This window comes from Eucyclogobius newberryi, unplaced genomic scaffold (genome assembly GCF_026437365.1).
Source record: "Eucyclogobius newberryi isolate DKJ021-1_F unplaced genomic scaffold, fEucNew1.0.hap1 SCAF_6, whole genome shotgun sequence".
Classification (NCBI taxonomy): domain Eukaryota; kingdom Metazoa; phylum Chordata; class Actinopteri; order Gobiiformes; family Gobiidae; genus Eucyclogobius; species Eucyclogobius newberryi.
In genome coordinates this window covers 39,095,090-39,108,269 of record NW_027316278.1, presented here as the reverse complement: position 1 = coordinate 39,108,269, position 13,180 = coordinate 39,095,090, and the positions used below count along the sequence as shown (strand labels likewise).

Genomic DNA, 13,180 nt, shown 5'->3' with positions numbered 1-13,180 from the left:
AGTCCGATGCCAGTCCGATACCAGTCCGATACCAGTCCGATGCCAGTCCGATACCAGTCCGATGCCAGTCCGATACCAGTCTGATGCCAGTCCGATGCCAGTCCGATACCAGTCCGATGCCAGTCCGATACCAGTCCGATACCAGTCCGATGCCAGTCCGATACCAGTCCGATGCCAGTCCGATGCCAGTCCGATACCAGTCCGATACCAATCCGATGCCAGTCCGATACCAGTCCGATGCCAGTCCGATACCAGTCCGATGCCAGTCCGATGCCAGTCCGATACCAGTCCGATACCAGTCCGATGCCAGTCCGATGCCAGTCCGATACCAGTCCGATACCAGTCCGATGCCAGTCCGATACCAGTCCGATACCAGTCCGATACCAGTCCGATGCCAGTCCGATGCCAGTCCGATACCAGTCCGATACCAGTCCGATGCCAGTCCGATACCAGTCCGATACCAGTCCGATACCAGTCCGATGCCAGTCCGATACCAGTCCGATACCAGTCCGATACCAGTCCGATACCAGTCCGATGCCAGTCCGATACCAGTCCGATACCAGTCCGATGCCAGTCCGATGCCAGTCCGATACCACCTCCTATGTCATAGTGTGACTTACGGTGCTAAATGTTGTTGTAGCTAAAAGAGCGAAACCTAACTCTTGTAAAAGTCTCATAAAAAACAGAAACAGTAAAAAGCACTGGGCTTTTGTCTGTGAGCGCTGCTTTAGGTTAAAGTGCAACATAATGTACAAGAAGAATAAAAAAAACTACTAAAAAGAATGCAAAATAAAATGTATAGAATAAATAATTTTAAAGGTCCCATAACATGCAAAATCGACTTTTCAGAGCTTTTAACCTTCTTACATTGCTATTTGTGCGTCATATATGTCCAGAGTGTTTTTTTGATTGATTCCCGCAGTGTTTAGCTATAGTACAGACTATCTCCTTTCCTCCAATCTGCAAACTGACGGGCGGTGGGGCAAGACCGCGTCATAAGGGCAAGCACGCGTCATCATTCCCCCTCACCCTCCCCCCTCTCCACCCCCCTCCCCCTCCCCTATATAAGATAAGATAAGATAAGATATTCCTTTATTGTCCCACATGGGGAAATTTCATTGGTGCAACACAGGTAGATACAGAGGTAGATCCAGAAGAACAGATCACTTATAGGAAGTCTGAAAAACACTTTCAGTAGAAGATCTCCTATAAATAAATAAAAACTCCCATAGACAAATAAATAAATAAATACATAAATACCATTGCATGTGATCACGACAGTAATTGCACATGAATATGTGTCACGACAGCACATAGATTGCACATGAATTTCACAGTAATTGCACATATGACAGAATTGCACATCAGTATTAGGTTAGGTCAGTATTACGAGTGTTCAGTACTAATATATATATATATCTATATATATATATCTATATATATATATATTTAGGCTCAAAGTAGTGTTGATCTGAAGTTCTATCGTTTCTCACTCAGTCGCGCGGCAGGAGCAGCGCACCGCGGAGCTAACAGCACACAGTTGCGGGGCACACACGGAGACTACGTCACGGGTGGGCGGGGCACACACGCTGTGAGACTACGTCACGGGTTGGGCGGGGGAGCCAGATCGCTCTTCTCAAGGGTGGGGGCGAATATCAAACCAAGCCGTTTGCATTTCCGGGTTGGTGAGGGGGTCCAAGGTCTGGGTGATATTTCTTAACTATTATGTTAAGGGTGTTGCACAACCCTTATTATTATCAATCATACACTTAGGATAGACTACGAAACGTGAACAAAAGCATGTTATGGCACCTTTAAAATACAATATATATACAACAAGATCAAAACTATATTAACCTTGGTATCAAGATGGCTCCGCCCCTGTGTTTCGGTGCTCGGTTCACCCGGGACCTCAAGTGGGGGCCCACCATCACCAGGACCTCAAGTGGGGGCCCACCATCACCAGGACCTCAAGTGGGGGCCCACCATCACCAGGGCCTCAAGTGGGAGGAGCCACCATCACCAGGACCTCAAGTGGGGGCCCACCATCACCAGGACCTCAAGTGGGGGCCCACCATCACCAGGACCTCAAGTGGGAGCTCACCATCAGCTCCTCACCAAGAAGGCCCAGCAGAGGATGTACTTCATGCAGCTGCTGAAGAAAGCAAAGATGGCAGCGGAGATGATGGTGCAGTTCTACACGTCCATCATTGAGTCCATCCTCACCTCCTCCATCACCTCCTCCATCACCTCCTCCATCACCTCCTCCATCACCTCCTCCATCACCTCCTCCATCACCGTGTGGTACGCTGGAGCCACAGCCAGGGACAGACAGAGACTACAGCGCCCTCTGTTGAGAAGGTGACCGGCTGCAGACTTCCATCTCTGCAGGACCTGTACGTCTGCAGGACTCTGGGACGAACAGGTCAGTGCACAGCTGACCCTTCTCACCCTGGACATGGACTATTTCAGCCAGTGTACCACACAGTGATGGAGGTGGTGGGGATGGAGGAGGTGAGGATGGAGGAGGTGAGGATGGTGGAGGTGAGGATGGACTCGATGATGGCCGTGTAGAACTGTTCCATCATCGGCGTGCAAACAGGATCCTGACGTAGGTTCCCGGGGAGTCCGGGTGCTGCAGGTGAAGTGGAGAGCCAGGTTGATGGCGTCGTCCACAGACCTGTTGGCTCTGTAGACAAACTTTAGGAATTTTCAAACATCCAGTATTTTGAGTAGTAAATCTAAAATTGTTACAATTGCCACATTTTGTAAAGTATTTTTATTCCAGTTTCTTGTCTTGAGAGTTCATCTGTGTTTGTGTCGCAGCCGGTTTCCGGCGCCCGGTGGTCCTGTTTGGGCCAATCACAGACGCAGCCACGGAGAGGCTGGCCACGGACATGCCCGACCAGTTTGTCATGGCCAGTGAGTGCTTTGTCCTTCTGACTGTTGGAGAACGTGTGAGGAGAACGTGTGAGGAGAACGTGTGAGGAGAACGTGTGAGGAGAACGCGTGAGGGGAACGCGTGAGGAGAACGCGTGAGGAGAACGCGTGAGGAGAACGCGTGAGGGGAACGCGTGAGGAGAACGCGTGAGGGGAACGCGTGAGGGGAACGCGTGAGGGGAACGCGTGAGGGGAACGCGTGAGGAGAACGCGTGAGGGGAACGCGTGAGGGGAACGCGTGAGGAGAACGCGTGAGGGGAACGCGTGAGGGGAACGCGTGAGGAGAACGCGTGAGGGGAACGCGTGAGGGGAACGCGTGAGGGGAACGCGTGAGGGGAACGCGTGAGGGGAACGCGTGAGGGGAACGCGTGAGGGGAACGCGTGAGGGGAACGCGTGAGGGGAACGCGTGAGGAGGACGCGTGAGGGGGACGCGTGAGGGGGACGCGTGAGGGGGACGCGTGAGGGGGACGCGTGAGGGGAACGCGTGAGGGGGACGCGTGAGGGGGACGCGTGAGGGGGACGCGTGAGGGGGACGCGTGAGGGGGACGTGTGAGGGGGACGCGTGAGGGGAACGCGTGAGGAGGACGCGTGAGGGGAACGCGTGAGGAGGACGCGTGAGGGGAACGCGTGAGGAGGACGCGTGAGGGGAACGCGTGAGGAGGACGCGTGAGGGGAACGCTTGAGGAGGACGCGTGAGGGGAACGCTTGAGGAGGACGCGTGAGGGGAACGCTTGAGGAGGACGCGTGAGGAGAACGCGTGAGGAGAACGCGTGAGGGGAACGCGTGAGGGGAACGCGTGAGGAGAACGCGTGAGGGGAACGCGTGAGGGGAACGCGTGAGGGGAACGCGTGAGGGGAACGCGTGAGGGGAACGCGTGAGGGGAACGCGTGAGGGGAACGCGTGAGGGGAACGCGTGAGGGGAACGCGTGAGGAGGACGCGTGAGGGGGACGCGTGAGGGGGACGCGTGAGGGGGACGCGTGAGGGGAACGCGTGAGGGGGACGCGTGAGGGGGACGCGTGAGGGGGACGCGTGAGGGGGACGCGTGAGGGGGACGCGTGAGGGGGACGCGTGAGGGGAACGCGTGAGGAGGACGCGTGAGGGGAACGCGTGAGGAGGACGCGTGAGGGGAACGCGTGAGGAGGACGCGTGAGGGGAACGCTTGAGGAGGACGCGTGAGGGGAACGCTTGAGGAGGACGCGTGAGGGGAACGCTTGAGGAGGACGCGTGAGGGGAACGCTTGAGGAGGACGCGTGAGGAGGACAGTGGACTCACTTGTCCTTTTGCTCTTGAACAGAAACTGAGCCCAAAGACGCTGGTTCGGAGAAGTCGTCAGGAGTGGTGCGACTCAACACTATTCGACTGATCATTGAACAGGTAACTATAGTAACCACTTCATGTTTTACTTTTTGCTTTAACATGGTGACATCCTGCATCATGAAGTACTGCAGTACATACAGTACTTGGTACTGTAGTACCCACAGTACTTGGTACTGCAGTGCACACAGTACTTGGTACTGCAGTACACACAGTACTTGTGCCATCGCAGTAACATCCGTAACTTAATTTATCAATTGTTGTTTGTATAATGTAATTTGTCTTTTTGAAACTGGAATTGTTACAAACCAAATAAAAATAGCAAAAGTTATTCCATTGCACAAATATCTGACTTGTTATTATGAACCCATTTCTTTACTTTTACAATTTTCTAAAATATTAGAGAAATTGTTTGTTAAAGATTAGATTATTATGTTGAAGTTAACAATAAATAATATTAGCATCAGTTTGGTTTTAGAGCATAAATGTCCACAACAATGGCTGATAGTTGTTAATCTGGTTGAAAATATTTCCCCAACTGACTCCACCTGCAGGGGGAGCCCTGACTCCACCTGCAGGGGGAGCCCTGACTCCACCTGCAGGGGGAGCCCTGACTCCACCTGCAGGGGGAGCCCTGACTCCACCTGCAGGGGGAGCCCTGACTCCACCTGCAGGGGGAGCACCGACTCCACCTGCAGGGGGAGCACCGACTCCACCTGCAGGGGGAGCCCCGACTAACCTGCAGGGGGAGCACCGACTCCACCTGCAGGGGGAGCCCCGACTCCACCTGCAGGGGGAGCCCCGACTCCACCTGCAGGGGGAGCACCGACTCCACCTGCAGGGGGAGCACCGACTCCACCTGCAGGGGGAGCACTGACTTCATGACAGATCAGAGGCAGTGCGTGCGGCTGGGGAAGAATGTCTCAATTTCTCCATAGCCTCCCACTCCCCCCTGACCTTGACAGGCTCCCCCCTGACCTTGACAGACTCCCCCTGACCTTGACAGACTCCCCCCCTGACCTTGACAGACTCCTGACCTTGACATACTCCCCCCTGACCTTGTTAGACTCCCCCTGACCTTGACAGACTCCCCCTGACCTTGACAGACTCCCCCCTGACCTTGACAGACTCCCCCTGACCTTGACAGACTCCCGCTGACCTTGACAGACTCCCCCCTGACCTTGACAGATTCCCCCCTCCCCCTGACCTTGACAGACTCCCCCTAACCTTGACAGACTCCCCCCTGACCTTGACATACTCCCCCCTGACCTTGACAAACTCCCCCTGACCTTGACAAACTCCCCCCTGACCTTGACAGACTCCCCCCTGACCTTGACAGACTCCCCCCTGACCTTGACATACTCCCCCTGACCTTGACATACTCCCCCCCTGACCTTCAAATCAAATCAATTTATTTTTGTAAGGCCAAAAATCACAACAACAGTTGCCTCTGAGGGCCACAGGGAGAAATGAATCAACAATGTCTGTGGTGGCGAGGGAGTCAGACAATGTCTGTGGTGGCGAGGGACGATGTCCCAGGGTCCTCTGTCCTTAGACTCTCCTTCTCGGCCAGGAAAAACTACAAAAAAAACCTCTTTGGGAAAAAGCGTAGAAACCTGGAGGAGTTCCAGTGAAGGAGAGATCTCACTCTCACAGACGGACACGAGGGAGACTGGAGCTGGAGCCACTCTTCAGGCAGATGAGGGACCGTCCACACAGGGCAGGGACCACTTCACCAGGGGAGGGGCATCTGGGTCCACAGGACCTCAGGAGTGAGAGAAAGAAAAAGAAGGCGGTGAACAGTTTGCAAGTGGAATTAAAAAATAAATATTGTTTGATAGCATAAGTAGTCAGAAGAAGAGGATAGTGCTCAAGCTGCCATACTTCCCCCAGCACAGTTGCTCCTAGGGCAGCGTAGCTGAAGCTGTGGGTTTATGTTTCTGTTCCTAACTAGTCTGACCATAAGCGATTTCGAAGAGGAACGTTTTAAGCCTGGACTTAAATGAAGAGACTGTGTCAGCATATTTAACATGGGTCGGGAGCTGATTCCATAACACAGGAGCTTGGTAGCTAAACGCTCTACCTCCTACAGTACTTTTAGAGACTCTTGGCACCACCAGAAGGCCAGCATTCTGAGAGCGAAGAGCTCTGTTTGGATGATATGGTTCTATAGCATCTTTGAGGTAGGATGGGGCCATGTCATTTATGGCTTTGTAGGTCAAGAGTAGAATTTTAAATTTGATTCTAAACTGGACAGGAGCCAGTGAAGAGACTTCAGCACTGGCGTAATGTGCTCTCTTCTTTTTGTTCCTGTTAGTAATCTTGCTGTTGCATTTTGAACCAGTTGAAAGCTTTTTATGGAGCTTTTAGGACACGCTGTGAGCAGGAGTTACAGTAGTCTAATCTAGTCGTTACAAATGCATGGATAAGTTTTTCGGCATCACTTTTAGGCAGGATTCTTCTGATTTTGGCTCTTGTTGTGCAAATGGAAATAGGCTGTTTTACAAGCTTGATTTATATGAGCTTTAAATGAGAGCTCCTGATCAAATAAGACTCCAAAGTTTCTTACAGTAGAACTGGAGGCTACACTGACATTGTCCAGTGTGACTATCTGCTCAGATAGAGCGTCTCGTAGATGCTTAGGGCCAAGCACAATGACCTCGGTTTTTTCAGGGTTAAGAAGCAGGTAGTTTAGTGTCATCCAGGTTTTTATCTCCTTCACACAAGTACTAAGTCTGTCTACTTGATCGCTCTGATCAGGTTTCATTGATAAATACAGCTGAGTGTCATCTGCATAGCAGTGGAAGTTAATGCCATGCTTTCTGATAATGTTGCCTAATGGCAGCATATAAAGAGTAAACAGAACTGGACCCAGTACTGACCCCTGAGGCACACCGTAAGTTACTTTAGAGCATGGTGAGGAGCTCTGGTTTACATTAACAAATTGGAACCTATCAGATAGATAGGATTTAAACCAGCTGAGGGCGGGGCCTCTGACACCTACATCACATTCTAACCTCTGCAGTAGAATGTTGTGGTCGATGGTGTCAAACGCTGCGCTGAGGTCCAACAGAACCAGGATTGAGACCAGTCCATCGTCAGCGGCTAATAACAAATCATTTGTGACTTTAACTAGTGCAGTTTCAGTGCTGTGGTGGGCTCTGAACCCTGCTGTGGTGGGCTCTGAACCCTGCTGTGGTGGGCTCTGAACCCTGCTGTGGTGGGCTCTGAACCCTGACTGGAAAACTTCAAATAAGTTATTGTCCTGCAGGTGGCGACAAAGCTGTTTTACTACAACTTTTTCAAGGATTTTAGAGACGAAGGGAAGATTTGAAATAGGTCTGTAGTTTGTCTGTAGTCGGGATCTAGATGAGTCTTTTTCAGAAGAGGTTTAATGACGTCATGTTTGAAGGACGTGGAACATAAACACTTTGGAGTGAAGTATTTATTATATTAAGAATAGGGTCTATAATTAGGGGGAGAATGTCTTTGAGGAGCTTGGAATGGGCTCTAGGACACAAGTGGAGCTTTTAGAGGACATAATGGCTGAAGTTCTCTCTCTTGATCAACAGCTGTGAACCTTTCTAAGTTTACAGGTGGATTTATATGGGACGTTAGATTTACAGCTTGGGCTAGTTCAGGGCTAATAGCGGGGGTAATTTCATCTAATTTATCTCTGATTGTTTTTATTTTATTGTTAAAAAATAGGAGGAAATCATCAGAGCTGAGTGTAGCTGGGATTGAGGGCTCTACTGCACTGTGACAGTTTGTTAGCCTAGCTACAGTGCTGAAAAGGAATTTAGTGTTACTTTTGTTGACTTCTATTAGATTTGAATAATATCTGGTTTGGGCCTTACGCAGAGCCTGCTTATAGGACAGCAGGCAACTTTTCCATGCTTTTAGGGATTCTTCGGTGTGAGAGCGACGAAATAATTCCTCTAACTTTCTAACTCTTTGTTTATGTGAACGCAGTTCTTGGTTGTACCAGGAGGAGGCGCTTTGGCCTAATGACCTTCTGTTTTAACGGCGCGACAACGTCAAGAGCAGACTTCAGAGAATTCATGGTCAAGTCGACAAATTGATCACTTATACTGGGACTAAAACTATTCTCAGCAGGATCACATGACATGATCACATGACATGTCACTGAATATTGGCTCTATTATTTCTTTGAATTTTGAGATAGATTTTTCAGATATTGTCCTTTTCATTATAACTTTATTTTGTGGGACTGGATGATCTTTAAGAATAAACTGAAAGGTAATTAGGAAATGATCTGACAATATAGGGTTTTGAGGGAGGACACTGAGGTCACTAATCTCTGTTCCATACGTTAGGACAAGATCCAGAGTGTTCTTGTGAGTGTGAGTCGCTTTATTTACATTCTGAGTGAAACCAATGCTGTCTAACAAGGCGCTGAAGGCATTACTGAGAGCGTCATCACTCATGTTCACGTGGATATTAAAGTCTCCAGCTATAACTATTTTATCCCAGGCTAACACTAAGTTTGATATAAAGTCAGAAAACTCTGTTAAAAACTCTGAATAGGGACCAGGAGGTCGGTAGATAACTATGAACAAAACTCCTTTTTGGTTTTTCATATTTGGACATGTGATCGACAGCATAAGGCTTTCAAATGAGTGAAATGCATTGTTAGTTTTAGGGCTCATGAGTAGGCTTGAGTGTGAGATCACTGCCACACCACCACCTCGGCCTGTGCTCCTGGCAGTCTGAAAGTTAACATGGGTGGGAGGGGTTAACATGGGTGGGTGGGGTTTACATGGGTGGGTGGGGTTTACATGGGTGGGTGGGGTTTACATGGGTGGGGTGGACTCATTTAGTCTGACGTAGTCGTCTTGTTGAAGCCACGTTTCAGTTAGAGCTAGAAGATCTATGTTATAGTCACTAATTAATTCATTAACTAAGAGCAATTTGGAGGAAATTGCTCTAATGTTTAGCAGTCCACATTTTACGTGTTCGTTACGTATTCATTTGTATATTTGTGTCATTTGTGATTGTTATTTTCCTTAAGTTATTTGGTCTGATGCCTGAAATATTGTTTCTGAGATGTGACTTTTTGGCATTATTTGTACGAGGAACACGAGGGACACGAGGGACACACACAGTCTCTATCTGTCTTGAATCTGAACACTTCACATGTGACAGAACGGGCGAGAGTTCAGCGACAGAGGAGCGTCTTAAACTGCTGCTCTGCGCCCGGGGCTCATCCCTAGATGGTCACTTAACACGACTAAGACTATCGGTCAAATTCCGAACTAATAGGGATGTACCCTCCGAAGTCGGATGGATGCCATCCCTGCGTATGAGCCCGGGCTTTCCCCAAAACGCACTGCAGTTATCAATAAAGACAACGTTGTTTTGAGGGCACCATCTAGATAACCAGTTGTTGAATGCTGAAAGAGGCTGTACAATTCAGCATTGATCCGATTGGGCAGGGGACCAGAAAATATTACAGTGTCCGACATCGACTTCGCTAGGTCACACACCGCGGCTACTTGAACTTTGAGCACCTCTGATTGTCTCCGCCGGGCGTCGTTACCGCCTGCGTGAACCACGACTCGCCGGAAACGGGTCCTACTCCGCTTTAAGATCCTAAGGTTTCCTTCGATGTCACCCATTCTGGCCCCCGGGTAACACCTAACGCTAGCAGCTGGCAGCTTCACGTCTCTAACAATAGAACTCCCGATTACAAGAGTTTCTCTCGTGTGTTCAGCGGGCGTGTGATCGCTGAGGGGAGAAAACCTATTATAGACGTGAAGCTCACGGCGCTCTGAGGTTCGGCGTTTAGCGCCTTGTCCCATCCGAACTGTCACAAAATGGTCCCTATTCTGTTCCTGGTCTAGTCCCGGCTGCACGGGAGACGCTGAGGGGCTGAGCTCGGCCTTACTGCTACTGCTAATGCTAATGCTACGCCCTGGAGCGCGGTCCGGTAGCCCTCGCGCTAAAACCGAACTATAACTGGACTTTAGCTCCTCTAAACAGCGGATCCGCGCTTCTAACTCCGTAACCCTGGCAACCAAAACTACCACTACACTGCACTTCACGCACCTATCATCAGAGAAGGAGCCAGGGTTCTGACTCGACATATGACAGCTCAAACAGGTAAAGGTAGATCCAGCCATGACGCTAGCGGCTAGGCTACGCTAGGCTAGTTCAGGCTGGAGCTAGAGAGTGAGGAGGGCTTTTTAATCCACGAAATACTGAAAAGCGAGCGGCTTGAGGCTCCGGATTGTTTGCGGAGAAATCAAACGCTCACTTTTGTGTATATGATGCGTAAATAGTGTGTATAATTCGTGGATTAATCGGTAAAAGGCTCTAAGAACGAACAGCTCTGAAAACGCGACACACTCACCGGAAATGACGTCACTGGATAGTGAGCGGATGGTGAGTCTGGCTCACCATCCGCTCACTACTCCCCCCCTGACCTTGACAAACTCCCCCTGATAAACTCCCCCCTGACCTTGACAGACTCCCCCCTGACCTTGACAGACTCCCCCCTGACCTTGACAGACTCCCCCCTCCCCCTGACCTTGACAGACTCCCCCCTGACCTTGACAGACTCCCCCCTGACCTTGACAAACTCCCCCTGACCTTGACAGACTCCCCCCTGACCTTGACATACTCCCCCCTGACCTTGACAGACTCCCCCCTCCCCCTGACCTTGACAGACTCCCCCCTCCCCCTGACCTTGACAGACTCCCCCCTCCCCCTGACCTTGACAGACTCCCCCCTGACCTTGACAGACTCCCCCCTGACCTTGACAAACTCCCCCTGACCTTGACAGACTCCCCCCCTGACCTTGACATACTCCCCCCTGACCTTGACAGACTCCCCCTGACCTTGACAGACTCCCCCCTCCCCCTGACCTTGACAGACTCCCCCCTCCCCCTGACCTTGACAGACTCCCCCCTGACCTTGACAGACTCCCCCATCACCACTGTGGCTCCAGGTTGGATCGCAGCGATCCCTTCTCACCCTGGACACGCACTATTTAAGCCACTCCCCTAAGGCAGGAAGATATGGTCAATTTGAATTGAATCAAGTGGTAAAAACGTATTTGTTGGAGATAAGGAACTATATTTTCAATTCTTGCTTTTTAATTCCTGATGATGAGGTTAAATAAAAGGAAATAAAAGGAAAGCCTGTGTGACAGCTGCACTATCCAACTGATCTGATCCGATTCTCCCCCAAAGCACATGAAGAGGAGCCTGAAGCATGTTTCTGTCCCTTTGGACCCAGTGTGATGTCACACTGTGATGCCACACTGTGGCCTGCAACAGTCAAACCCCAGAACAATATCAGTTTGGTTGTGTGTTTTTCTAATCTGTGTTGTGTTTTACCCATGAAAAAGAGAACTTTTCTCATTGGGATTTCCTGTATGAATAAATAAATTAAATGAATGATAGATTTACCTGCACCGTTGTTACTGGAACTCGCGCTCCCCTCTCTGACCTCCGTGCCTTGCTCACCGTTGCGGCTCTCTTTTCCTCACTCACAATTCTTACCGTGTTCCACCGTGTTTGTTTCACTCAGGTTCTATTTCTTCTTATGGATGTCACATGAGTCGGAGCCACAGAATCAAAAGTTGTGAGGGTTGTGTCATTGCAGTGACAACTCCACTGGAGAAAGACGAACGCTTGTATCAACACAGACACTTTGATTTGCAATAATCTGCATCTAAAAGCGTTGAATCAAGGTCCTGAGATTGATTCCCGAACCCGCATGGGGCCTTTCTGTGTGGAGTTTGCATGTTCTCCCCTCGTCTGCGTAGGTTTCCTCCAGGTTCTCTGTTTTCCACTATCACTAAAAAAACATGTACATTAGGCTCCTCCCCTCTAGGGCCAGGACTGCCCTGCAAAAGAGATTCTTAATCTCAGTGAGACTTTCCCGGTTAAATAAAGGTCAATACAAAAATTTGAATATGACGAGTCAAAGAGCTGGACGTAATATTTTTGGGCAATTTTGCAGCATGTGTCACTCCCAGCGTGACACATGTTTCTAGGTTTGCTGAGCCCTGGTCTGAAGAAAGACCCTGGTCTGAAGAAAGACAAGGGCACTGTTCATTTACCTGATGTAGGAGTTTTAATGCATTACAACGTTCTAATGTGACCCCTGCACAGGAGAAGCATGCGCTGCTGGACGTCACCCCCCGAGCCGTGGACACTCTGAACTACAGCCAGTGGTACCCCATCGTCATCTTCTTCAACCCAGAGAGCAAGCACGGCGTCAAGGCCATGAGGCAGCGGCTCGTGCCGACCTCCAGCCGCAGCACGCGCAAACTCTACGACCAGGCCATGAAGCTGAAGCGGAGCTGCTCGCATCTGTTCACTGGTGAGATCCTGCACGTGGCTCTCGCCGCAAAGACACGACTCTGATCTGAAACCATTTGTGTCTCAGCCTCGATCGACCTGAACTCAGCCAACGACGCTTGGTACGGCAGTTTGAAAGAGATCATCCGAGAGCAGCAGTCACAGCCGGTCTGGGTTTCTGATGGCAAGGTAAAGCCACACCCCCACAGCAAGGCCACACCCTCTCAATGAAACCACGCCCCCTTTACAAATCCACTCCCATCTGAGCAAGGCCATAACCACCACCTCACTCCCTACAAGAGGACCACACCCTTTAAAACAAGACCACACCCATTACAACACAACCACACCACTTACAACACAACCACACCCCTTACAACACAACCACACCCCTTACAACACGCCCACACCCATTACAACACGCCCACGCCCATTACAACACAACCACACCCATTACAACACAACCACACCCCTTACACCACGCCCATTACAACACAACCACACCCCTTACAACACGCCCACGCCCATTACAACACAACCACACCCCTTACAACACAACTACACCCCTTACAACATGCCCACACCCATTACAAC

The 13,180-nt window shown here is 50.2% G+C and overlaps 1 protein-coding gene across 4 annotated transcripts in view; it reads left to right on the top strand.

Annotated features, from left to right (window-relative positions):
* LOC140346978 (tight junction protein 2-like) overlaps nt 1–13,180 on the top strand; it is a 146,772-nt gene that overhangs the window by 115,914 nt on the left and 17,678 nt on the right. For all 4 annotated transcript variants that reach the window (XM_072433278.1, XM_072433276.1, XM_072433275.1 and 1 more), the window contains exons 15-18: nt 2,827–2,922; nt 4,237–4,316; nt 12,398–12,608; nt 12,675–12,775. In XM_072433278.1, the coding sequence (XP_072289379.1) occupies nt 2,827–2,922; nt 4,237–4,316; nt 12,398–12,608; nt 12,675–12,775 (488 nt within the window). The remainder of the gene's footprint in view (nt 1–2,826; nt 2,923–4,236; nt 4,317–12,397; nt 12,609–12,674; nt 12,776–13,180) is intronic.